The sequence below is a fragment of the Pelodiscus sinensis genome, chromosome 23, assembly GCF_052426305.1.
Source record: "Pelodiscus sinensis isolate ZL-2025 chromosome 23, ASM5242630v1, whole genome shotgun sequence".
Classification (NCBI taxonomy): domain Eukaryota; kingdom Metazoa; phylum Chordata; order Testudines; family Trionychidae; genus Pelodiscus; species Pelodiscus sinensis.
The window spans coordinates 6439902-6465779 of NC_143074.1; the positions used below are offsets into that span (position 1 = coordinate 6439902).

The window sequence follows — 25878 nt, forward strand, 5'->3', positions numbered from 1 at the left end:
ATGGCTCCTGTTTTTCAAGCTGCTGAGCAGCTTTACTGCAAAAGTGAGCTCAAAGTTTTGTACCACTGCTAGTACTAAATCAGTCATGGGAGGAAGATATGTGACTTTTGTGTTCCTCAGCAGCTCAATACAATGTAAACCTATAGGGGTAGTCCTCTGTGAAACTGGCAGTATAAGTGTTGAAGTGGGTGAATTATTTTGAATGTATTAATAGCCAATGCAAACTTTTGCCTAAAGCTCAGACCAAAACATGGACATTTCAAATATATTAGATAATCTTTTGCACCATTTCTTTCTGAGCCTCTACTGATACCCATCCAGTCAGAACCAGAGGTGGACTCTCAGTTTGTGGAAGAATTTGGTGAGAATTTATGAACCTTTCAAGAGAACCTGTGCTAAGATTTGAGCAATCCCTCCTCAGTCTTTACAAAAGTGGATTTAATTGGCCAGAAATTGGGCAAAAACTGGTAATTTCAAGTGAAACTTTGAGTTTAAACTCAAAAGTGAACTCAGATTCTGTTCCCACTTATGCTAGTTTTACATTGACATAACTACATTACCGCCGGGGGGTTAATCTGGATTTATACCAATATAAATGAGAACAGAAATGGGCACAGGGTACAAACCAATACTAACTAGAAGAAAAAGAAAAGTGGGTGTAGCCCTCAAAATTTGAACTCAGTTTAGATTTTGAACAAACCAGAATCCAGAATTATTCAGATTAATGGTTGTGGTTCAGACAATTAAATAGATATTGGCCATTTGGAACTTTCAGAAGTTGCTTATGGGCATTTGTGTAAATATAGCTGCATTTTATATGAGAGATCCCTTATGGTCCAGTAGAGAAGAACAGGGATGAAAGCAAATGGATTCTATAGAAATCATGCCAGATTACTGTAATTTAATAGAGAATAATTTCTTATAACAATATAGCTATACAGCAATATGCATATTTTATTCAGTTCCATAGAATGGTCCAAATGTTTTGTAGAAAAGCTATAATTTTCTTTCAAATGCTCTACTTCTTTCTGTAAAGATGAGTTTACACTAAATCCATCCAAACTTTGCAGAAATTCCCTGGTCTGACTCTGGCTCTGGTCCCTATAGTGAGCCAAAGCAAAGTCGAATCCAAATGTATTCAAAATATTCGATTGTTTCAACAGCATGTTTATTTAGATTGTAAACTTCTTGGGTCAGGGACTGTCTCTTACTGTGTTTGTGGCACCCTGCTGTGTTATATACTGTACAGTCTGCATTGGGGCCAAATAATAAGTGATTTGAATCTAGACCCAAATTTTACAACACTGCTGCAATTACATTGAGGCTTTTGATGATGGTCTAAACTATGACAAGCTTGAAACACTAGAACTTTAAGAAAAGCCAATACGAGCTTAGAATAAACTCAGTTTGTAGAAAGTTTATTGTGCAGTACGGTATCCTAGTATCAGCAGAAAAAAACACAGACACCTCTCGTAAACATTCAGGTTTTTATCCAGTTGTTTACATCACTTTACGTCATCTCCTTGGAGCCCTTTAATTTATTTTATCCTCTCCAAATGTTTCTCTCTGTTCTTCAGACAGAAGAGTAGATCTAGGAAAACTTGAGGCTGTTTTGCTGCATTAAAGAAATTTCTAAACATATTCAAAGTTGTAAGTGGGACAATACTTGGAATGTATTTTTGTAGATTGAAGCCAGTTGTCTCCTGTTTTGGTTGCTGCCAGAACTGCAATTTCAGGTTTGGATTTCTATTTGCAAATAGACAGTGGGCCAAATTGGAATCAAATACTTTGCTGTTCATGCAAAATTTTGGTTACACCATACCCCAAACTCCTGCCTCATCCAAGCCATCCAAAGCAGCTCTGAATGCTTTAGTCTCTATTAATCACCATCATCCTCATCCCCATGATTTATTAATTAACACATGGCCAGTGCCACAGATGTAATATGCTCTAGACATAGATGAGACATGTTCCCTGCTCTGGAGTATTTATTGAATGCTGTCTTAAATAAGAAAACTACCAAAAGTGAATCTTTATGAAAGGTAAGGTCAGATAAAATTGAACTTGACACCATCTTCATCGCATATAAACTTTTGGGCAGGTTTTTAATATTCACACAACATTGCGCTTTAAAATCAAAGCCCGAAAAATGCCTGTAGTTTGGAAGGGTGTATCAGTGTTGTGATAAGATTAGACAGTATAACTGTTAGTGGTGAGAGATGACTAGAACAGCCTCGTTTTATTAGGGCATCCTTCCACTGCATCTCCAAAAGCAATAAGTTCTAAAGACAAAAGCCAGGAAATTTCCATACACCCAATAAGGATCTCATGAATGAAAATGCTCCTTGTGGAACCCACCCCACCTCTCTACCTTCAGAGGGTCCCTTATCCTGCTTTCCTAATGCAGGAGCCAGGTCCATTCCTGGAGCAGCTCGTGTTTGCTGTCCGGCCTCTCCCACAGTGGGTGGAAGGTGGGGGCAGGACTTGAACTGCCTAGGGCGGACCCGACTTGAACCCACCACTCTTAGGAATAGAGGAGAGAGCCATCAGCATGTCAGAGACTCATTCATGGTTTAAAGCAGTGCAGGGATGAAAGAGATTGGGAACGGACAAAAAGAAAACCAAACTCACATCTGCTTACACACACATCTGCAGTGTCAGCACGTGACAGGTGTCTGTGCGACAGTTGGGCATGCAGATGCTGTGAGAAAAGGCACTGCATTCCTGGCCACCTGAGACTGAGAAGCCGCGAGGAAAGAAAAGTTAAACTATAATTCCAGGTCTAATGTGCTGAATCGCTGTTCGCCAAATTATCCCTATGTAAGGGACTTCATTGAAATTGGGGAATTTTGTCATACAATGAGACCAGGATTTGAACTGGGATGATCAGGGTTGATCATGGCTGGCCTTGTAATGTCTGCTGGTGATTAGTCCGGTGGTTCTTTGCCCCTGAAGACCGGTGTTCAAATGATAGTTTGGATAACGCGTGAAAACCACTTTGGTGGTGATTCTTTGGCACCTAGCAGGCGCGGGGTCACATACCAGATCACAGCCTGCTTTGACATGCTGGCAGCCATTGTCCAAAATAGGCCTCACGACTAGAACATCAGAGGGTGTTAGAGCCTATAAGTGGTAGGTCATGAGCGAGGTGCATCTACATCACCTCAATGGGAGCCCAGCTTTTAAGAGTTCCAAGGCAGAACTGAGCAATGGTATGGGGAAAGCTTACTCTGAGTCAGCCTGACTCTATAGCTGGTTCCAGCCAGCCCTACCAATTCCTTTAAGGTGCATCAAATTCACATAAAAGGAAGCAGACCAGTGGCAAATCAAAGCCATCTTATGCAATTGATTCAGCAGCGGGGCTGCCTTTATCCCGTGCAAATGCCTTCCTGTCTGTGAGAGGCTAAATTTATGTACAAGATAAGAACTGCTCATTCGGCGGTTAAGAATTGACCACCCTCTCCGCTGTACGGAGATGGTAAGTAAACAGCGTTCCTTTTAAACCTGAGAGGAGGCCGTTAGAGATTGGACTTGGAAGACAGAGGTGTAGAAATGCCTTGCACCCTTGTTTTGTGTCATGTCCTATGGATATTTCACCATTCAGACTATTTGTTTTCCTGCCACAGGTCTTTGAACATTAAAATTAAAACAAAATTAAGTGAATTAAAACTGAAGGATGAATGTCAGGAAACATCCCTGCCCGTGAGATCTAGAAGGCTCTGCTTACATCACAGAAACAACCACATTTACAACCCAGCTCTTGTGAATAGGATCAAGCCAGAAAGTCATGAGGTTCAAACACTGCATTCTGTTTCAGGTCTCTGCTTGGATGAAAACATATTATTTTAGGCCCCATTATAATATAGTTTGACTCCATCCACATAGGTAGGTTCTGACTGGGTCTATCCCCAACTGGATCTAGCTGAGTCACAGTCAAGTTTAAGAGACATCAGTACTCTTGTTTGTATGGAAATACAACATGTTGTGCTAATATGATTGGCACCGATATCCAGCAAAGCCACATTCAGCAGAGTGGTATCTACCATACAGGCAACAGGGCCCCCATATGGATAAGGATCAGTGAGTAGGCACTATGTCTTTTGTCCAGAAGAATGGCCTTACTGATGGGAAATGTGTCTGCTCTTTAGGAGCCAGGACCCAAAAAAATAGGAGGTGGCTTGATAGATAGGGGAGAGAAATGGATTGATCTCCATGTACAGGAGATGATATGAATGCTGGATAGTGGACGAAGCTGTTACATAAAAGATATATCACTGGGTGAGCTAACAAGCCTACTGGATAGGGGATGGCGTTATTGTATTGCAAATGTCTGGCTGATTGAGCGATGGAGTCTATTGGAGATGGATGAAGCTGTTGTACAATGCAACTTTGGAGTGCTCACCGCACTGTAGCATAAAGCTATGCATTAGACCAACATGCCAGTGCGAACATTGGGGTGGGAATACGCATGTAATCCAATATGATTCAGTGTCCCCAATGCTCATAAGCAGCTTGCAGCATTTCTGTGTCTAAAACAGATTCAAGCAGGAGAGACCTTTTGCTAATGTACCAATGATCTCATCGTGTTTTCTGAGCTAGGCACACTCAAGGCGTCACAGGGTTTTTTCCATTACAGGGGTTACTTATGCCTTGTTGTGTTTTGTTTTGTTTTCCACACAGACTTGCCCTGACAGTTCCTCCATTCAGGTTTATATTGGAGGTACTATCTTGAGCCAATTTATGAAATCTATTGCTGGCACTCGTGGAGAGACGCAGAAAGGAGTATTTCTAATGACAGTTGGAAGGGCTTTGATCTCTTTCCAAGCCTGCACTCATGTCTTTGAAATGCGAGCTTGGCACTGCTGCAGAGGCTGGGTTCCTTGGTTCTCTTTGGCATGGGCCCATGTGACAGGCGTTACGTCCTTTATCATGGGCCCCACATAACCTTGAGAAGAGCAAGTGAGGCTCATAGTTAGCACCGAAACAGATATTCTGGACTGATAGTAAAGAAGCGGCAGCAGTCGGGGAAGAGTCAATTCAGTGCAGCACAATAACTAAAACCTGTTCTGACCTAGTCACTGTCAGTCTGCCGACAATGGTTGGATAAGGATCGCAAAAGCGATGCATCTGCAGCTCTGTGTGGGTCCTCAGGTGGTGATGGGGGATATGGATGGGAGATTATTAGAAACATGAGGAGAGCGGAAGGAATAGATTTGTCAACTATGTTTTCTCCACAGTCTAAAGTTTTACACAGAGCACCTAGCACACACATACATAGTGCTCTGGTCATCTTGCATATATACACATTCCCAAACTGAAATGTGTGTGTGTGTGTGTGCATGCGCGCACGTTTGCACACTTGCAGACATATATATATACCTGAGAGACTGCCAAGAAAAGAATCCTGGGTGTGTTCATGTATAAATGCAAATGGTCACAGTGTATATGTGCCTGGGGAGTCACACACGCACACATACACACACACACACACACTTTCCAAACTCACCATAGCTGCACCCACCTATTGCGTCTCATACACATCAGAGTCAGGAATCAGAGCCTGCAGCAGCGCTAGGCTCCCAGCAAACCTCAGTAGTACTTCTGGCCTGCAGCAGGCTGCCTCATTGGCCATGCCACCTGATAAGCTGCAGGGTCAGCAGGGGGGCTCTTAAGTCAGCAGCAGCTTGCGGACCACCCAGGGCTCATGCCCATCTCTGTGCCTGCCCGGAGCGGCCCTAGAGTAGCTGTCAGCAACTGGCACCCTAGGTGAACCATGCAATCGGCGCCCCCACCTCCAAACCCCTCAACGATATTGCGCCACCATTTGGTGCCCCATTTCGCCCCATTTAACTTGGCGCCCTAGGCCACCGCCTCGTTTGCCTATATGGACGGGTCGCCCCTGCTGCCTTGCTCCTTATTCCTGCTGCCTTTGCCTTGCACCCAACCTTGCATCTGTGCTGCTCCTGCTTTGAATTCCTCTTTGCCTGATACCCTGCGCTCTCCAGGTCCTGCCCTCCATTTTGATACTTGGCACTGACTTCTGACTACTGACTCCCGCTCTGACACAAATCCTTGGTTCCTGACACCCCCGCTGACCACTAGGCTAGGCAACCCTTGTCCCGATTGGCTGACATTCAGCATGTGTGTGTGTGCGCTAGAGTGTGGGGGAAGGAACTGATGCATTCAACTCTGGGGAGATGGGTAGGGTTGCCAGGTGTCTGGTATTGACCCGGACAGTCTGGTATTTTCACCTCCTGTCCAGTACAAAAATTCAGAAAATACCAGACACCTAAAATGTCTGGTATTTTCTGATTTTTTTTCCCTGCCAGGAGGCAAAAATACCGGACTGTCCGGGTCAATACCCGACACCTGGCAAGCCTACCCACACTTGGCAACTGGGCCAACCCCTCCACTCCTCCTCCACCCAATTACCTGGTTCCGCAGGGGAACTGTCTGGCCCAGAGAAGGAAAACAAGATGGCATTTCTGAAAGGGGCCATGCTGTCTTATTTATTTATTTATTTATTGCTTAATAACTCTCAGGGGTTCTCAACAGAATTTTTTCCCCGGTGCTTTTTTTTGGAGGGGGGCTGGGTTTGGTATTTTTGGTTAAACTATCTGGCAACCCTAGAGATGGGTTAACTGTGCTAAGATTCCACTGAGGGGCCACCCCAGAAGCTAAGAAGTGTATTGTGTGTGCAAGAGCAAGGCTGTGCTGGGAAGGTACAGGAATGGGAGGTAGCTGGTCACTGGCTTGTAACTGTAATAGGCAAAAAGTAGCTGTGAATAAAAAGGTGACAGCTTAGCTCCTTTGGACCTACCGGAGAAAGAGTACCCAACTGCTGGAATGCCCTAAGATACAGTTGTGGGATCTTCACATAGGCCTTGCATTCTGTGGACTTCCAGCCTGAGCGCACAGCCTTTCTCTCTCAGTGTCTCACACAGTAATACTCACACAGTCACCTATTTACACCTTCTCACACTCCCACAGTGCGGCTCTCATGTTCTCTCTCACACATGCTCCTATGCATACACTTTCCCTCCCATTATGTGACACATGCTCATACTTAGCCACACACATGCAAATCTACACAGTGGCTCACTCTTGCACACATGCATGCCAGGCTGACCCGGGCCCAGCAAAGAAATAAAGACCATTCTAGCAATCGATTAACATATAGAGTGCAGCTGTTGTGCAAATATTTACAGAATGGGCTCAAGGGCCAGAGGGAGAGGACTGTGTGCTTGTGAGAGATGGACTGAGCACAGCACAGAGATGAGAAATGCGGAAAGGGTCACAGCGTTGGCCTGTCCTTCAGAACTTCAGCCACATCACAGGCCATCGCTTGGAAGAGAAACACTACATGGATGGAAACAAAGCCCCTCTACTACTGTCCCCAAAGAGCGAATCTTCCTTGGTGAGTCAGCAGGGGCCAGGGAACACCCGACCTTGTGCTATGGTGGAAGTGGTGACTTCAGTGAGTGGCAAGGAAACTATTGCGGAAATGTGAGTCTGTTTTCCATTGGGGTCTCCTCCAGGGAAAAGATAGAAAAATTTTGGTGCCGAGCCAGCTCCCCTAGTTCTTTTTGCCCTTCTGGGAATGGAAGCCTTGTAAAGTATGCAAGGAACCCTGCTCACTGAATGCGAGTGCATTGAGTTCGTGAGAGCCACATGCACACTCCTATGGAAAGAGGGACATCAGGGAGCAGTCATCCAGCTGAAATATTCAGCTCCCTGCTAGAGCGGGTCAGGAACTTTTCAACAAAATATTTTTTTCAATAGAAAATGCCAATTTCTCAAAACCAGAAGTGTTTGCAGAAACGTTTTGGTTTTAGCAAAACTTTGCTTGGGAAGGTTTCTCAGGTTCAGTATAAAAATTTTGGTGGGAGAAGAAGATCGGGGAAGCTAACCTGGGTCTCTCCCATCCCCAAGGAGTAGCTTAACCACCAGACTGTTGGCTATTCTAGGATTAGTGTCTGTGGTTTTGACCAGTTATTCCACCCTAGAACCAAGAAACCTTCCCTGCAAAAGTTTAACTGAACTGGAGAGGTGTTTTCTATCTGATATGGAGCAATGACAAGAACCTAGTTCTCTCACAGTTAAAAAGTCCTACCCAGTGGACTATTTGCTTATCACCATTTTTTTTAAAGGCATCGGTTTTGTTCTGCGTGAGAGCAAAACCAAATGTGAAAACCTCAGAATTATTCAGAAATGAGATTCTTGTTTTTTGTCCAGTCCTGCTCCCTCATAAATTGTGGTTTATTCTCAGGGTGTTTCCTGACTGTGTTGGTCTTCAAACCAGTGACAGTTTTGTTCTAGTAGGCTGAGCATGGAACAAGAAATTACTAACTTGAGTTCTAGACTCTAACTCAGCAGTTCTGAGACTCTGGGTCAAGACACCCAAAGTGCATTGCAACCACATTTAATGGGGTCACCGGGACTGGCTTAGACTTGCTGGGACCCTAGTACCAGAGCTCAGATTACAGGCCCTCTGCCTGGAACTGAAGCTCTTTTCCTCCCTTTCCCCCTGCTCACAGAAGGCTCAGGCTTCAGTTCCCCTTCTCGGGGTGGAGTGGTAATTTTTGTTGTCAGAAGGGGGTCGCAATGCAATGAAGTTTGAGAATCCCTGCTCTAACTTACTGACATGCCTAGGGGAGCTCTGTGCCTCTTTTATCCCAGCTGATAAATGGGAGCAACAGTTTCATATTTCATAACCCCTGGCACAGGGGTTAATAACAGAAAGTCATGTGGAGTGAGGCTAAAGAACCAAAAACAAGGGAAGGGCAGTAATATTACTCTAGGGAGGCCTTTTAAGGAAATCATATCTTTTGCCATGATGGATAACCAGGTGACTGAGGTCCCAGTGTGATGCTGTGGCACAAAGGTTTAATACAATCCTTTCCAGTATAAACAGGAGAATATCACATAGGAGTAGAGAGGTTATATTACTCCTGTATTTGGCATTGTTGCGTCCACTGCTAGAAAACTGTGTCAAGGTCAGGTATCCATAATTCAAGAAGCATGTTGGATTTTTAGAGACTGGAAAACGTACCTTCTAGTGACAGGTGTACAGCGCTGAAACTATTCAATTTATCGAAGAAAAGGACAAGGAGTGACTTCATCACATTTTGTAAGAACTTTTATGGGGATCAAAATATTTGATAATGAGCTCTTCCATCTAGCAGTTCAAAAGGTATAAGAAAAAGTCAAGTGATTGGAAGTTGAAGCTGTACAAATTCAGATTCAAAATATGGAGCAAAATTTTGATCAAGAGAGTAATTATCCATTAAAACAACTTCCCAAGGGTTTTGGGGGGTTGGTTTTGTTGTTGTTTGTTGTTTGTTTTGGAGAGGGATTGGGGGGGAGGTGTTTGTTTTTTGTTTGAGGGTTTTTTTGGTGGATTTTTCACCATGGGAATGTTTGGAATCAGTTGGATGTTTTTCTGAAAGATATGGTCTTGTTCAAAAAGGAAGTTGACTCAGGGAAATCCTATGGCCTGCATTTTGCAACAGGTCTGACTAGATGAACACTGTGTTCATGACTGTGTTCCCTTCTGGCGTTATCTCTGAATCTGCAAATTTAAATTGCTTCTCCAAACTGAGCCAAACTTGTAAAAACTTTTAAGAGGTGTACAATATTTAGAAACAGTTGTGCCAGGGCTCTATCCCTGAAGTCCCCATTAATGGTCTGATGTTGAGCTGAGATGGGATCTCATTGGCTTGGAATCAGATAGCAACCCTTTGTTTGCTCTGGTAGCATAAGTGAGATCAGAATGGTTGTGCACCTCGAGAACCTGTACCCCTCAGAAACACGTTTTCTGTATTTTTATACTAATCTATTTTATGTTTCTAGGGATGCTTGCAAAGAAATCTCAATGAGTTTGTTTTCTCTCCCTTCTTACAGCCCCCTCTGTCACAAACCAGGTGGTTGGTGTGGCAACAATGATAGTCCTGCCCTAATGATGCCTATAGGGATTGAGTGGGAGGGAACTCTCCGGGAACAAAATCCAGGTGTCATTGTGTATTAGTCATAATGCTGCTCTGCATGTACACTCCTGCTGTCATCTGAGGATTTCAAAACACTTTACAAAGCTGAATAAGAGGTATCACCTCTGGCTGAAGTTATCAAAAGAGCCTAAGAAAGGTCTCTAATTTCCTTTGATTCTCAGTGGAGTTTGGGCACATAATTCTCTTATGCACCTTTGAAAATCCCAGCTTTCAATGTTGCCAATGGAGAAACTGAGGCACAGAAATATTATCACTATGTTAACACAATGAGCCAATAGGAAATGGGGGAAGGGAAGAACAAGAAAAAGTGACAACTATTTCTATTGAGTCGCCAGCAGGGCTTCATGGCTACACTCCCACTTCTGGGCTTGTTTCTCAAGCTGGGAAGGATGCATTAAGAAGTAGAATGGGAAGTAATATGTGTAAACATGGAAGTTGTATATCCTGATTAATGCTTGTATTTTAGACTCTCTGCATCCTTTGAGTGCAGTGAAACTAGCTCATTTCTTATAGATTTATTTTGGTGCAGTGCATTTGTTGAGTCTGAATGTACAGTATTTGATACCCTCAGTATTTTCCCATGAGGTGCTAGCTGCTTTGCTAATGAGGCATCAAGAGAGGAAAGCAGATTTGTGTTTTTGTGCCAACATCACCACTTTCAACATCAACTTTCCCCTCAATTTTTTGTTTGTTTCTGTTCTGTTAGAATACTGCCTGATTTCCTCACCCTGCCTTTACCTTCTTACAACTGCACTCCATTGGGTTGGGTGTTATGGTACAGCAGGGACTTAATGGGTAACATGGCATATTCTTTGGCAACATATCTGTGCCTAGACAAGGCCATGTTGCACCTTTCCTGGAATACCCCAAGGGAGAGGTAAAGCTACCCAGAAAAAGCATTGAGTTCAGGGGACTGGGTTTGCCTTGTAAAAGTCATGTGCTCCTACATCCCTGCAGACATGCTAGGATTCATGAGGTAATCCCACAATTCTTGTGGGATCTGAAACAGCCCTCAGAAATTTACACTGTAACCTAGTCGGAGTTGTTTTGTGGAACACATCAGAAGCCCTGTTGCCAATCCTTCAGAAGCCCTGTTGCCAATGGTTACTAGGTCTACTCCTTCTCCAGGAAGGGACCCACAACCTATGAGAATAGATGCTGGTTCAGCGGGCACAACACCATGCAAAACAGTTCTCACCTTGCTGTCTGCTATACCCACCAAGACCTGACCGCTCAGGTCTTATGTGGAGACAGAGGAGAGGAGAGGAGACTGCTCCTGTAACAGCTCAGCTCCGCTCTCCACACAAACACATACAAATACAAAGTCAGTCTTAGAACCCCCACACTCAGGCTTTGTGTAGGATTTCCACAGACAGGCAAGAAGCAGGTGTCACAGAGCTGCCTCTTCAGACAGCACCATGAGTTGGGTCAGTTTCCCTTCCCAGTTTTCCTCGTTTCTAAATTTCTGTATATAACTGCCCTCTCTGGAGCTTGCTGCTGAATTGTGTTTCCTTGCCGATCTCATCATTCTCCATTTGTCAAATACTGCTTGGCTTTGCTTCTTTGCAGTGTTTTAATAAACCAAATCTAACTGTGTTTTGTGTACGTCCTTCTCCTTGGCTGTAGTTTCATTCTGAATATAGCAACATACCCTAACCAGAGTCTTCAGGCTTAGTCTTTCTGCACCTCAGTGTGAACCTCTACCATTTGGGCAAAGGAGTAACTCCAGGAGCTGGTATCAGTAGTGATCTGTTACTGTCTGTTGCTAGAGTGAAGATACGAGACACACTTTGGGCATAGGTAGCAATAACGAATTTAGAGCATGTGTACAAGGCAATTGTTTACCTAACTGGATTCATGAGCCATCATCATAATATTAAAAAAGATTCCTGCACCTATGTCAAGAAGGTAGACCATTTTGCATATTGACCTTGGGTATTTTGAGCCTTCATTGATCAATACTTAAGGGTATGTCTAGACTTGCAGCCTAATTCGAAATAGGGCTGCAATGTAGGCATTTGAAATTGCAAATCAAGCCCGGGATCTAAATATCCTGTGCTTGATTTGCATGTTCCCAGCCGGGTGCCATTTTTGAAATTGACAAGCCCGGAATAACGGCCCTCATCTACATGTGGCAGTGAAACGGGTGTTTGAAATAAAGCCCTAGTTTGAAATACCTGTTAAACCTCATTGCAGGAGGAATAACAGGTATTTCGAACTAAGGCTTTATTTTGAACGCCCATTTCACTGCCAAGTATAGACGCGGGCAGTTATTCCGGGCTTGTCAATTTCAAAAATGGCGCCCAGCTGGGAACATGCAAATCAAGTGCAGGATATTTGGATCCTGGGCTTGATTTGCAATTTCGAATGCCTACATTGCAGCCCTATTTCGAATTAGGCTGCAAGTGTAGACATACCCTAAGTGAGTTGAGATTTCCTGGTACAAGACACTATATAAATGCAAATTATTATGCCATATTTAAGATATAGAATGTTAAGATGTTTTCAACTGCCCGATGTTCATGCTTTCATAAATCTCTTTACCTAGCTTTCAGCATCCCAGAACTCTGCCAGTGCTGATAGTGCTGTTGGTAATAGTTTATGTATCTGTTTCAGAGCATATTTAGATGTCAACGAACTAAAGAACATACTCAAACTCGATGGATCCACGCACCTCAACATCTTCTTCGCTAATTCCACTGAAGAAGAGCTGGCTGGAGTGGCAACCTGGCCATGGGACAAGGAAGCCCTGATGCATCTAGGTCAGTCCTAAAGACGCTGTCTCTTTGGAAAGATTTCTCAGGGGGAGCATCAAGGGGAGACAATTCTGCATTAAGCCTAGTTCTGATTTCTTATCATTCCACTAATAGTCTCATATAGTCAAGGGGGGGAAAAAGTTCCATGATTCCTAGCAATTGGCTCACAACCAGGAAAATATTAGATTATAAAGCCAAAAACATATTATGGTATTTCTAGATGATGTCAGGCTGAAAATATTTCACCTTTTAAGTGAAGCTCCTTTACAGGGGATCAGCCCCATGGGAGTACTTTGCAAAGGAGGTTGTGGGGAGGGCAAAGGGAGAATGCTGGATAACACTGAATTATTAACCTTTGCCCATTACCTAGAATGTGTGCAGTTAATTTTCCTCCTAAAATGCAATGCAGGGTGGTTGTTGTTCTACATTCATTTGCAAAAAAGAAACCTGCAAAATCCCCATGTTTTTAATGTTCAGCTGAGTGGAACTGGAGACAATTTGCTACCCTGCAGCTTGGCCTGTGTGTTTCTTAGCCAAGGTCGCTGAATGTAGCTGTGATCGCCCCGGGTATCCACAGGAAGTCACACAAACCGGCAGATGAGTCACTACCTGGATACTTACAGTGCCAGAGTAGCTGTGTTCCTTGTGAAGTATTGAATGAGCCTAAAAAGAGTTAGTGGCACAGGTCACTTAAGCACCCAAAAGTCTGGATATGATTATCTGAACTATGCAGACCTCCCGAGGCAGGAAACCTCATGAGAACAAGGCCGATCACATGTTTTTCAAAGCTTCCTAAATCCAGTGTCACCTGGAACCAGTAAATGCAGAATGAATGAAAATGAACAACAGCAGAGGAATCAGTACTGTCATTCACACTTTTCTGGACCTAGCATAAAATATTCCAGTTTAGATTAGACAGAGGTTTGGGAGTGGCCATTTTGATCAATTCTGATATCATCTGCAGCTTAAGCAAAAAAATGAAGAAGGGGCAAATATTAAGTTCTCTCTGAGAGATGCAGACTGAGCACAGTGTTGCATTGCTTTTCTGTCGCATTCCACATGTTCCCTGAGCTGTACCACGACCTCCTGGTTGCTGGTTGTGCTGTGATCCAGGAGTCTCCTCTACAGTCAAAGGGGACAGGCCACATAAAACAGAAGCTGACACCCTCCCTAGTCAAACAACTTAGTTGAAGGTGGATGCTCCACCATAGACAGCCAGCTTTTCATGCAACATTCATCAGGACTGGTCATGCTACAGAAGGCACTTAGCATTTAAATAGCAGTAGACAGCTTCCCCCAAGAGCCGACCTTCCTACAGAATGATTCCTGCTGAGAGGGCTAGAAACTGCAGTACGTGTGAATGCCTCATAGTCTGCATTCCTACAGCAAGTCCTCTGGGATGAAGGTAAGGTTGACGTAGCTCAGACACTTCCTAAAAGCTAGGGCTCCTTCTGTAACTTCTTCCAGGACAGACTGGGTCTAGTGCAGCTCTGATTTCCCTTCCACCAGCATATTCCCCTCCATGACTCTGATAGCCAAAGACTGAAGTAGCCCGGATTGTCCTGGAGAGCCTGTGCCACTACCAGAGAAGGCTTCTTGCTGGGGTAAGATGGGCCGGAAAGAGCTCTGATGGCTCCAAACCCTTCTAGCTCTGCAACAGTGGACAGAGGCAGAGACCAGGAGAACCCTCTGCATTCCTCTGCTTTGTGTAAAAAAAAAAAAAAAAAATCCACAATAGCACCTCCTGCTGGACATAGAGGGGCAGTGGCACTTGGTAATTTTGATTAGTTGTGCTTTTACTTCGTGGCTGATTATCAACAGTGTGTCTTAACAAAACAGCTTAAATTCAACTTTGACTGTTTATTGACAGAATTAATTGACCAGAGGGAAAGCTCACTAGAGAGCCAGAAAGCCTTTAACTGACAGTTGAGGTTGACTCACAGTAAAAGTAATAATAATAATTTCCTGCCTTAACAGCCCTTCCTGCTTGGTCTGTGAGAATTCATTTTAATCTTTCTTTTCTCTCTCCCTCTCTCTCTTCCATAAATCCAATAAGTATTTCATAAAAAAAATATGAAATATGCTCTGTAGCCCAGATCTAAGTGCTGGAACATAGATTGTCTGGGTGAGGTAACTCTCTTTTCTGTAAAACTACAATTGATTTAGACTCTTTACAGCTATGAAAAATAGACATCTTAAACAAAGACGAAAATAACACAACCCTGCCCAGCTGGTTCTATGCAGTCCAGCGTCAGTGCCCTTTAGTCAGCCTTTATTGTGATTGCATCTCCTACTTTGGGGCATTGCCAAGATTACCAGTGATGGAAAACAAACCCAAAGTGTGTGCTTGCTAAGGGGGCTGTCACAAAGTAAGTCGCAGATTCTCCCTGGGCAAAATTTACTTGCTCCACGTGGAGCCCAAACACTGAGGGATCTGTGTAGATGTAGTGCAGGTAATATGGGAAGGTGAAGTTCACACAGTTCCCTCAAAGGTATTGGGATAGGAGGACCCACATAAATACCGATCCATAGCCCCTCAGCTTGACTTATGCAAAAGTGGCACAGAGGTTAGTTCTGCGGCATGCTGGAGAGGCACAGCCACTTCTAGAGAGCTGCTGGGGCTGACCCTGGGTGCAGCCCCAGGCATGACGGAAGCAGTGAAGAGGGCTTTGTGCTAGTCCGTGTATCAGAGAGAATTTCACACACACAAACCTGCTATAACTTTGTCTCCTTTTCATACAGGCATTTAACTTGAGTGTATTTCTTTCTTGTCCCTTATGCGCACAAACATGCACTCACTGTCTCCTTTCTGCTCACTCTCCTTTTTTCTCCCTTCTACACACATCTGCACGCATGCACACACACACACACACACACACACACACACACACACACTCACATGCAACCTTTTATTGTTGCAATAAGAGTCAATGAACAGATGAGCATGAATGGAATCTGTGGTGTGTCATAACTTAATGATCTCATCCCCACAGTACTACAGCTGCTGATAAAATTCCTTCTGCCAAACCCTTTTTGCTCCTCCTTGTCTCTACCTTAACAGGGTTTGTGCCAGTATTCTTTTGTAAAAACCATTTTCCTTTACCTGGATAAGGCACCAGCAATGTCGGTGAGCACTTTAAAACAAAAAAGCTTGTGAAAAGATGAGTTTAAGAAACAAAGTACAGAAAAATATGGAACTTTTCACTAACTCCCAATGTAGCTAATGCTCAGCTAAAAAATAAATTTCTTCCCATTAACTCAGTATGCTGCAGAACCTCACTAACTTATTTGCTTAGCTACACATCCCATCATTCACATGCAAAACCTGATTACCACTCACTTCTCTGCATAGATTTAATTTCCATGCTAATAAGTCCGCACAATCCTAAAATTTGTTTTTTTAACAAATTAGACCCCTCACATTTACTAGTGTACTATGCGGTCCTCCTGCTAGAGTTGACTAATCAATGAGTAGAGTAGATAAGGACGACTAATTCTAGTAGATTTTAAATCCTCCCCCTTTGCCGTGTGAAATATCCTCACTTTTCTTTGTCCGGTTTTTAATTTGCAAACATCAGCAACATGCCCCTGGATTTTACAGGAGATAGCAGGGTTCTACCAGCTATCCCTTTGTCCCATGTGAAGACTGTGCTGTGTATAGTCTAAATATATTTGTTTACCTGTCAGCATCAGATGGGTTGTTTACAATCTGCAATGAAAGCCCATTCTGTCTGAACATACTGTGCCAAATTCAACTGTATTGTAAGCTGTTGCAAACCTGGAAAAACGACCATTGATATAATAGATTCTAGGATCAGGACCTTAGAACTGGCTCCTTGACTGTTCATCCTTTCTGTCCCATAGCATGTCACTTTCATGTAAGCCCCTTGACTAGGATCTTGCAGTTGCAGCATGCTTGGCAGAACAGTTCAGTGTCTGCTCCTGCAAAAGCCTGAGCCGGCAGGTTGCAGAGGACTCTGTACTCTCTGCTCAGATGCACAGTGAGGATTCAGGAACTTTGGAATAGTCTGCCTTCCCTTGCCGTTCTGATGTGCACAGAACAAAAGCAACCATTCCTCATTTTCTCCACGCAGGTGGCATTGTGCTGAACCCTTCCTTCTACGGCATCCCTGGCCACACACACACGATGATCCATGAGATCGGGCACAGCCTGGGGCTCTATCACGTCTTTCGGGGAATCTCTGAGATCCTCTCTTGCAGCGACCCGTGCATGGAAACCGAGCCCTCCTTTGAGACCGGAGACCTCTGTGGTGACACCAACCCTGCTCCAAAGCACAAGCTGTGTGGGGACCCCGGACCTGGCAATGACACGTGTGGTTTTCACAGCTTCCTTAACACACCGTACAGCAACTTCATGAGCTATGCAGGTATGCAGGCTTTGCAAGAGGCAACCATGAGGGAGGTTTGATTTTTACATTCTGTTGAAGATGAGACATTATCCTAAAGTCATGGCTATTTGTGCTCTTCCAATAACACTTTTCACATCTGGTGATTCAGGGCTTAAATCAGGCTGGGACTTCCATCGCGAGGTAGACAACCCGTTCCTCCATCATTTCAATGGGATATGAGGAACCTGCTCTTAACTCTACTGAAAATTCCAGCCATAGAGATTGCCCCCTCCCCATTCCTTATGGAAACAGTGGCAGTCAGAGGTATAGTCATAAACCAGTGTGGGTGGAGAAGCATGGATGGAAAGATAATCATACCCTGTTCCTCCACTGTGGTGTGTGCTCTGGTACTGTTTGGTGGTTCTGTGAGCAAATGATAAGGGTTTGATTTGCTCAGTTGGTAGCCCTCGCCTCTCTGAGTTCTCTCGGAAGTTCAAGTCCTATACTGTGAGTTGACACTGGTGTAGAGTTAGGAAGGAATGCTGAACAACTGGAGCCCTTGTCCTTTAGATAAGATGTTTAAGTGGAATCCCTGCCCCTCTCCCTTGGAAGTCCAATGGACAGTGATGGATGGCATGTTGTTTTCTGAAGAGGGTAGGAGATGCCTTGACAGCATTCCCCCTTCTCAGCTGCAGTAAGGCTCTTTTACCTCACACTGGCAGTATAAAGGTGGCTTAAAGTGAATGTAAACTATCACCAAGGCTAACATGTTGTCATAGAGATCGTGGAAGTCATGGAATTTGCGACTTCCAGAGACCTCCATGACAGTTTTGCTTCAGGCCCTAGGCAGCAGGACTGGAGCTATTAGTGCCCCGTCCCCTCCCCCACAACACCCAGCCGCTGCAGGGGGTAGGGAGACCCCCCAGCTTCCAGCTGCCATGTGAGCAAGGACTCCGGCAGCTGAAAGCTGTTGCCGGCAAAGGGACCCTGCAGTTGCAAGCTGCAGCCACAACGGAGGGACCCAACAGACTCCACTGCCCCAAGCTGCTGCTGCCGCTGACAGGGGACTCTTAGTCGTGATAGGTGGGTGATCCCTGGAAGGCCAGGGCAGTGGGTGATCCCTGGAAGGCCAGGGCAGTGGGTGTTGATTGCTCCTTCCTCTCCATTTTGCCAGAGGTATTTTTAATAAAAGTCAGGGAGAGATCATAGGCTTCCAGCAGTGTTTGGTTATTGTCAAGAACTTGTCTGTGACAAAATCTCGGCCTTTACTATTACATGTACAGTCACTTTAAGAGAAGGCAGAAACAGATTGTCCATACAAAGTGTCATATGACGCTAATATCTCTGTAGAGAAGCAAGTGATTAACATCATGCAGGAGCAGAGGTGGAGTTGATTTATAATGCAGCTGTAATTATACCCTGGGTGCCCGTGGACCTAGAGAGCGTTGCTGCTTCTCTAATTTTCCCATCGCTGGTTTCAAGGACAAGTATCCTCACAGTGACCTAGCTTCTTAGTACATGCTGTGCAACTTACATGATTTGGCCTAGATACTAACTTCATAGTTATGCAGATACACAGATTAGAGCCGGAAATTATTCCTGCCCACTAACTTCCTATGATAAACTCACACCTACCTGTAGCTAGCTCCTGTTGTGGCACACCCCCCATCAGTGTGTTTGTGTGTATGGACAGAGGCGGAAAATTTGGGATGGGTCCTGAATGTTTCAACATGCAGAGAGTTCTTCTGTCTGGAGCGGGCTCAGCCTTACCAGCTCTCTCCTCAGATATGACACAGACAGGCAGAACACGGAGATACTTATCTGCTAGTGAGAACTAAAGAGGTGCTGGTGTTGTGAACAAAAGCAACAATTTCTTTTTGTAAAATTAAGTGAAGCAACACGATAGGCATCTCGAGAGCTCATGCATGAATCTGTTTGCTTTTCTGTTGTTCCCAGTGGAATAAAAATCATATCAGGCTATCAAATCACCTTTGAAGCATCTAGGCTGAGGTCATACAGTCCTGAACGACTGACTTTCTCTCTTTCTCATATCTATATTGCTCTATCTTATCTGTTTTTTCACTGTCTCTATCAGATGCACCCATACCGACAGTCTCCTGTCTCTCGATCTCTCTAGAATTCAGAGGAGGTAGGAGTGTGAGGGGTGATTTGCATTTTCTCATCTGTCAAACAGACCCATGTTGTCTCCAAGTAAACAAAATGTTACTTTCTGAGGGCCGCTGCTGTTGAAGTCAGTAGTTTTGCCTTTGACTTCAATGACAGCAGCAGTCCTAATGAAATCTGATTCATTTCTCTGGTCGTTATATCATCTGTGGATTTGTGAGCCTTTTTCGAACCCTAATGACTCTCTCTCCCTCCCCCCCCCCCCCGAAAAAGAGCATCTTAGAGAAACACTTGGGCTCCAGTGCATGTCATCTTCCTCCTCTGCCATTGTTCCCACATTGAGTCCTATATATATTTTATTGTTCCTTTATGGTGGCTATTCAAAGCCTTTTGTGCACTTCTGGGCTTCCTTGAGGAATATTTATGGCTTTTACAGGATGTTCAGGATAGGCTGTCAATAATTATTGAGGCAATCCAAGGATTAAAGCAGCTCCTTGCATGCACACAGCAGCTTTGAGCTGACTATTGGGATTTGATAGATACTTACAGACCAAGTGCACCTGCTCAGTTCGCTTGCTTCTTTGATGAGGGGAAGTTAGTTACCCTGTGGAATTAGCAAAGGAGATGCATTGGAGAGACTATGTTCCTCTAGCCATCCTGAATGAGGTAGAACTGAAGCATTGATTCCAACCTCTGCACCTCCTTTGGGCTGTGGCTTCCAGGGCTATGTCTAGACTACATGGCTCCATCGACGGAGCCATGTAGATTAGGGTTGTAGGCAAAGGGAAATGAAGCGGCGATTTAAATCGTTATTCCTCGTGGGATGAGGTTTGCCGGGGCTGCCGACAAAGGGCTTTGATGTCGGCAGGGGAGCATCCAGACTAGAGCGCTAAGCCGACAAACAGCTGATCAGCTGTTTGTCGGCTCAGCGCGGCAGCCATGTAAATTTAAATGAAGCGGTGATTATTTAAATCACCGCTTCATTTCCCTTTGCCCACAACCCTCATCTACATGGCTCCGTCGATGGAGCCATGTAGTGTAGACGTACCCCAGCTGAGGTAGGAAGGACCCCACTAAGCCAGAAAGTTTGCTTTTTCTGTAGAACACTCCCATTCCTCGTGTGTTCCACAATTCTCAGACGTGAAGGCATGTGGACACCTACAAATAAATATAATTCATCCCCAAAATGTCAAACTGGCAACATAGCCAAATAACCAAGCAAGCAACCAAACTGGCCTCAGTAACCCATCACCCACACAAAACAGAATGCTGTGCAAAAACCTTCATTGTTATTTGTATGACAATCATGCCTAAAGCCATCATAGAAGTTTGAAGCCTTGTTATGATTAGATACAGCCTAAACCTTTGTTCAACATCTTTATTAATGACCTGGATGAGGGGATGGATGGCATCCTCAGCAAATCTGTGGATGACACTAAGCTAGGGGGAGAGGTAGATACATTGGAGGGCAGGGATAGGTTCCAGCGTGACCTAGAAAGATTAGAGGATTGGGCCAAAAGAAATCTAACGAGGTTCAACAAGGACGAGTGCAGAGTCCCAGGAACGGAAGAATCCCAAGCATTGTTACAGGCTGGGGACCGACTAGCTAGGTAGCAGTTCTGCAGAAAAGGACCTGGGGATTACAGTGGATGAGAAGTAGGATATGAGTCAACAATGTGCCCTTGTAGCCAAGAAGGCTAATGGCATATTAGGGTGCATTAGAAGGAGCATTGCCAGCAGATCTAGAGAAGAGATTATTCCCCTTTATTCTGCACTGATGAGGCCACATCTGGAGTATTGCATCCAGTTCTGCGCCCCCCACTATAGAAAGAATGTGGACGCATTGGAGAGGGTCCAGTGGAGGGTAATCAAAATGATGAGGGGGCTGGAGCACATGACCTACGAGGAGAGGCTGAGGAATTTGGGCTTATTTAGTCTGCAGAAGAGAAAAGTGAGGGGATTTGATAGCAGCCTTCAGCTTCCTGAAGGAGGGTTCCAAAGAGGATGGAGAGAGGCTGTTCACAGTAGTGACGGATGCAGAACAAGGAGCAATGGTCTCAAGTGACAGTGGGGGAGGTCTAGGTTGGATATTAAGAAAAACTATTTCACTAGGAGGGTGGTAAAATACTGGGATGGGTTCCCTAGGGAGGTAGTGGAATCTCCATCCCTAGAGGTTTTTTAAGTCTCGGGTTGACCAAGCCCTGGCTGGGATGATTTATTTGGGATTGGTTCTGCTTTGGCCAGGGGGCTGGACTTGATGACCTCCTGAGGTCGCTTCCAGCCCTAGGAGTCTATGATTCTAAACATTTAGGGTCTGTCTACACTAGCCCCCTAGATTGATCTAGGGAGGCTAATGAGGGCAACCGAAATTGCAAATGAAGCACAGAATTTAAATATCCGGCACTTGATTTGCATGTTCCCAGCCGGTCGCCATTTTAGAAATTGACTAGCCCGAAGTAACTGACCGCGTCTACATGCGGCAGTGAAATGGGATTCCAAAACAAAGCTCTAACTCAAATTAGCTGGTAAACCTCATTGCAGGAGAAATTCCAGCTAATTCGAGTTAGGGCTTTATTTCGGAATACCGTTTCACTGCCGTGTGTAGACGCAGTCAGTTATTTCGGGCTAGTCAATTTCTAAAATGGCGACCGGCCGGGAACATGCAAATCAAGTGCCGGATATTTAAATCCCATGCTTCATTTGCAATTTCGGTTGCCTTCATTAGCCTCCCTAGATCAATCTAGGGGGCTAGTATAGACATACTCTTAGTAAGACACAGAATCCTTGTTCCCAAGAACTTTTCATCTAAATGAGCAAGGTGCAAGCAAGAGAAAGGGTAGAGGTCAGAGGGGTAGTGTGGCAGTTGTAATAAGGCTGAGCAACTTATTTAGTGTCACTGTGCATCTGTAAAATGGGAATATGTAAATTTCCTAACACCTAACATTGTAATTGCACTACAGATTGGTGGTGGGGGACACTCCAATACCATGGTTACCTACAGTAGCTACATCGATTACTATCTCCATTTATGGATGCGGAAAAGAAGATGATGATGTCATTTACCCAGGATCCACCCTGGAAATGTGTGGCAGAGCCAGGGAGTTGCAGCGATGTTAAGAAAATAGAATGCTCCTGTCATAGGAAATGTCAATATTTCAACATGACTTTCCATTCAGAGAGAAAGCTGAAATGTCAAAAATTCTCACGAAATGAAACATTCTGGAGAGTTTAAATTCAAGGCTCAAAAAGGCAAATTTTGCCACTGTTGATACACTGAAATGAAATGTTCATTTCAAATAGACATTTTAAAACCTAACAACATTTTTGTTTGTATTCTTTCATTTTTGTTTAACCTGACCTTTTGCCATGGAAAAAAAATTGATTTTTGAGAAAATCACTAATTTGGTGGGAAAACTTTTCAGTTAAAAAAAAAGATCAGTTCTATTTAATACAAGTTTCCTGAGTCCCAGCTTAGTGCCGAAGCGACAAGAGCATCCTTCATAAAGTCACAGAGTTAGAGGCCAAAAGGACTGTTAGATCATCTAATCTGAGCTCCCGTGTATACAGGGCATTACATTTCCCCATTTCCCCTGCCATTAGCTTGGTAACTAGTGTGTGACTAAAGCATATTGCCTAGAAAGGCAGCAAGAGACATCAAGAGATTTTATAAATGGTCACCTGACAAAACCTTACCCTCCCTGCAACTCAGCCTGCTTTTCACATGTGCTAGGCTCCTGGAAAGGGTGGCCAAATTCATTTCTGTGCATTCATCTCACAACTGCCTCCTCACCTCTAGCTTTCCCTGACCCTGCCTCAATCCACCCTTACTGCAGACTCAGGGCTTGCTAATACCAACTGGTTGGTGGGTAGTGGCTGTCTCTGTGCAAGCCCTACTGCCTTTTGGGTCTCTGAAGGGTGACAGGTGGCTGCTCCTGCATTTTCTACCTGTCAGGGCCATTATACTAATTTCTCCTGGTTATCTTTGGAGAGGAAAAGACGCAGACTGACATTCACCCCTCACCCTCACAGGAGACCAGAGGGGGGAGAGAATGTCCATCTCTTGGTGCAAATGATTCCCTGCCATACTCCCTTGTTACGCCCCTGCCCCGGCCTTTTGGGGCTTTCTCTTCCCCTAAGGCTTAGCGCAGAGCCAGCAGTAGTGGGAAGGGGAAGACACGGAGGATGAGGGTATGTGAGAAGTCAGTGCAACCAGAAAGGGAGCTAGAGAAGAAATGGAGGTGGCCTCAGGAAGGCGAGGGGAAGATTCATGGACTGAATTGTGCTTTTGTTCCATTCCCTGCCCACATTTCCTTAAAGACAAAATCTTATTACACTTTCAGAGATTCAGATGCATACTTGGCGTTGAGCAGAGGGTACTGCACTCATGCTTTCTGACCCCTTCCATACCGCTAGGTCTCACTGCCCCCCTTGGAGTGCCCTTTAGGATCTCCATTGTGCCCCATAGCAAGAGAGGAGGGTTGGTGGTTTTTTAGAACGTCTGTTTCTTTTCACCTGTCTCCCAAAGCGATGACTGCACTAATTTGTTCACAGGCCATTAACTCCCGAGAGCAGGGAGAGCCCATCCTGGCATCTGCAAGGAGCTTGGAGAGCTCACATTCACCAGATCGTAATTCTCTCATCTCTCTCTGCATCTCTCGCTTTGTTGGCTTTCAGACGACGACTGCACCAATTCCTTCACGCCCAATCAGATGGCGAGAATGCACTGCTACTTGGACCTGGTGTACCAGAGCTGGCAGCCTGTCAAGAAACCCGCCCCAGTGGCCATCGCCCCGCAGATTGTGGACCGAACCTCGAGCTCTGTCACTCTGGAGTGGTTTCCTCCCATTGACAGTCACTTCTTCGAAAGGTGAGAATGAGCCTTTATGTGCATCAGCACTTACCCTGAAAGAATCAGGGGAAGGGAGTGAGGAAATAAGTGGACACCCTAGTTCAGAAAGCCCTTAAACGTGATTTTTTTCCTGAATTGGAGTGAGAATCAACAGCTTAGTGAGAATCAACAGCTTATTGATCTATTTTCACCATCTCTATCAGTGCCTTGGTTCCTTTATTGGGCAGAAGCATTCTCTCTAGTTCCATTGAGCAGGCACTTAAAGAGCCATGTTTTCTCAAAAGCAGGGCTTCTGGTTTTGCGATCTCTTATGTGTGCAGCAACCACACAACTAGATACTCACAAACCGCCCTCTTCTCTGCACCTCAGACAGCAAACACCACAAAACCTGCCTGTGCTTCCTTGCTTCAGAGCTCAATCCTGCCCCTGCTACCTCTGCAGTGGAGGCTCTACAGTTCCACTGTGCAAGAGGGCAGCAGCATTTAGAAGATCACGGTAGCAGAGCAGGTGGGAACAGCGCTAGGGCAGAGCGGGAAGATTCTTGCTCCACTCTGCTCTGCAACATTCAGAAAGGGCCAGTAGGGCTACTTCAGCCAAAAGCCTTTGCAAAACTCTCAGCAGCCACACTAGAGCCAGGAGGGTGGATTCTTTTCCACACTCCACAGAACAAATAGTCGATGCTTGGACCAGCTGTAAGTGGTGTGTGTTATTTGGCCCCTTAAGCTTGAAGATCATTCAATAGGGCACCTTGTGCCATCTCAAGTAGAACTGGTACAGAAGAGGATGTGTGAGTACACAGCTAGCAATATGCCGTTCATAAAAAACTGAGATGAATGCAATGTTCTGGTAGCAGTCAGGCAGTTCATAGTTCCAGCCCTCATGCATAATGTGTGTGAGGCTATGTCCCTATTGCCCCTTTTTCCTGGCAGAGCATGAGGAGTGTATATACTCGGGTAGCCCCTAGCGAAGATATGGAAGGCAAAGCAGATGGGGAGACATGGTTTTGGCAGGTAGAGTACACACATGCCTGAAGGGTATGGGCATGTATACCGGTACCTACCCTCCCCCAGCTCCCTACTTCCCCAGACCATGTTTTCCTGTCTACACTTCTACTTTTTAGCCATGCAGTGTCTCACCGCCTCCCTGCTATTGGGGCCTTTCCTGCCGCAGGTAAAGACTCCAGCAACAGGGAAATCTTCAGCGTCTTCCTACGCCACAAAGAATGGCTATGGAGGTTGTCAGCTCCTCGCGCCTGTAGCCTTTCTCCTCTTCAGGGAAAGACTCCATTGATGGGGAACAGCTCTGAGAGTGAGAGGCAGTGGGAAAAGGATGCAGGGAAAGACACCAGCAATGGGGAAAGGCTCTGGCAGGCAGGAGGCAGGGTGGAATGGATGCTTTTCCCGCTGCCTCCCTCCTGCCAGAGCCTTTCACAGACCCATGTAGCTACACGCTGCAGTGTGGACACAACTTGCTTTTCATTGTGGGAGGTAGCTACAAATACCCTACACACTGACAGAAGTGGTGTGTAGTGTAGACATAGCCTTGATGTGTATGTCCTTAAAATAAATTCATATGCAGATTGGCTGAGTTGTGGTACCCGTGGAAAGCCTAACTCTCACATTTACAGTCTAAGTCTTAGCATTAGAATAATGCTGGGACTGGAAACAGGAGATAGATCACATGTTTTATTCAATGTCTCTGGGGCACTTCGCACTGACCACTGTCAGAGATAGGACCCTGGGCTAGGTGGACCTCTGGTCTGACCCAGTTTGACCATTTTTTTGTAATAACCT

The 25878-nt window shown here is 44.9% G+C and overlaps 1 protein-coding gene across 2 annotated transcripts in view; it reads left to right on the forward strand.

Annotated features, from left to right (window-relative positions):
* Positions 1-25878, forward strand: part of PAPPA (pappalysin 1) — a 243954-nt gene that overhangs the window by 57304 nt on the left and 160772 nt on the right. For both annotated transcript variants that reach the window (XM_075905988.2, XM_075905990.2), the window contains exons 4-6: positions 12624-12769; positions 16858-17151; positions 23911-24103. In XM_075905988.2, the coding sequence (XP_075762103.2) occupies positions 12624-12769; positions 16858-17151; positions 23911-24103 (633 nt within the window). The remainder of the gene's footprint in view (positions 1-12623; positions 12770-16857; positions 17152-23910; positions 24104-25878) is intronic.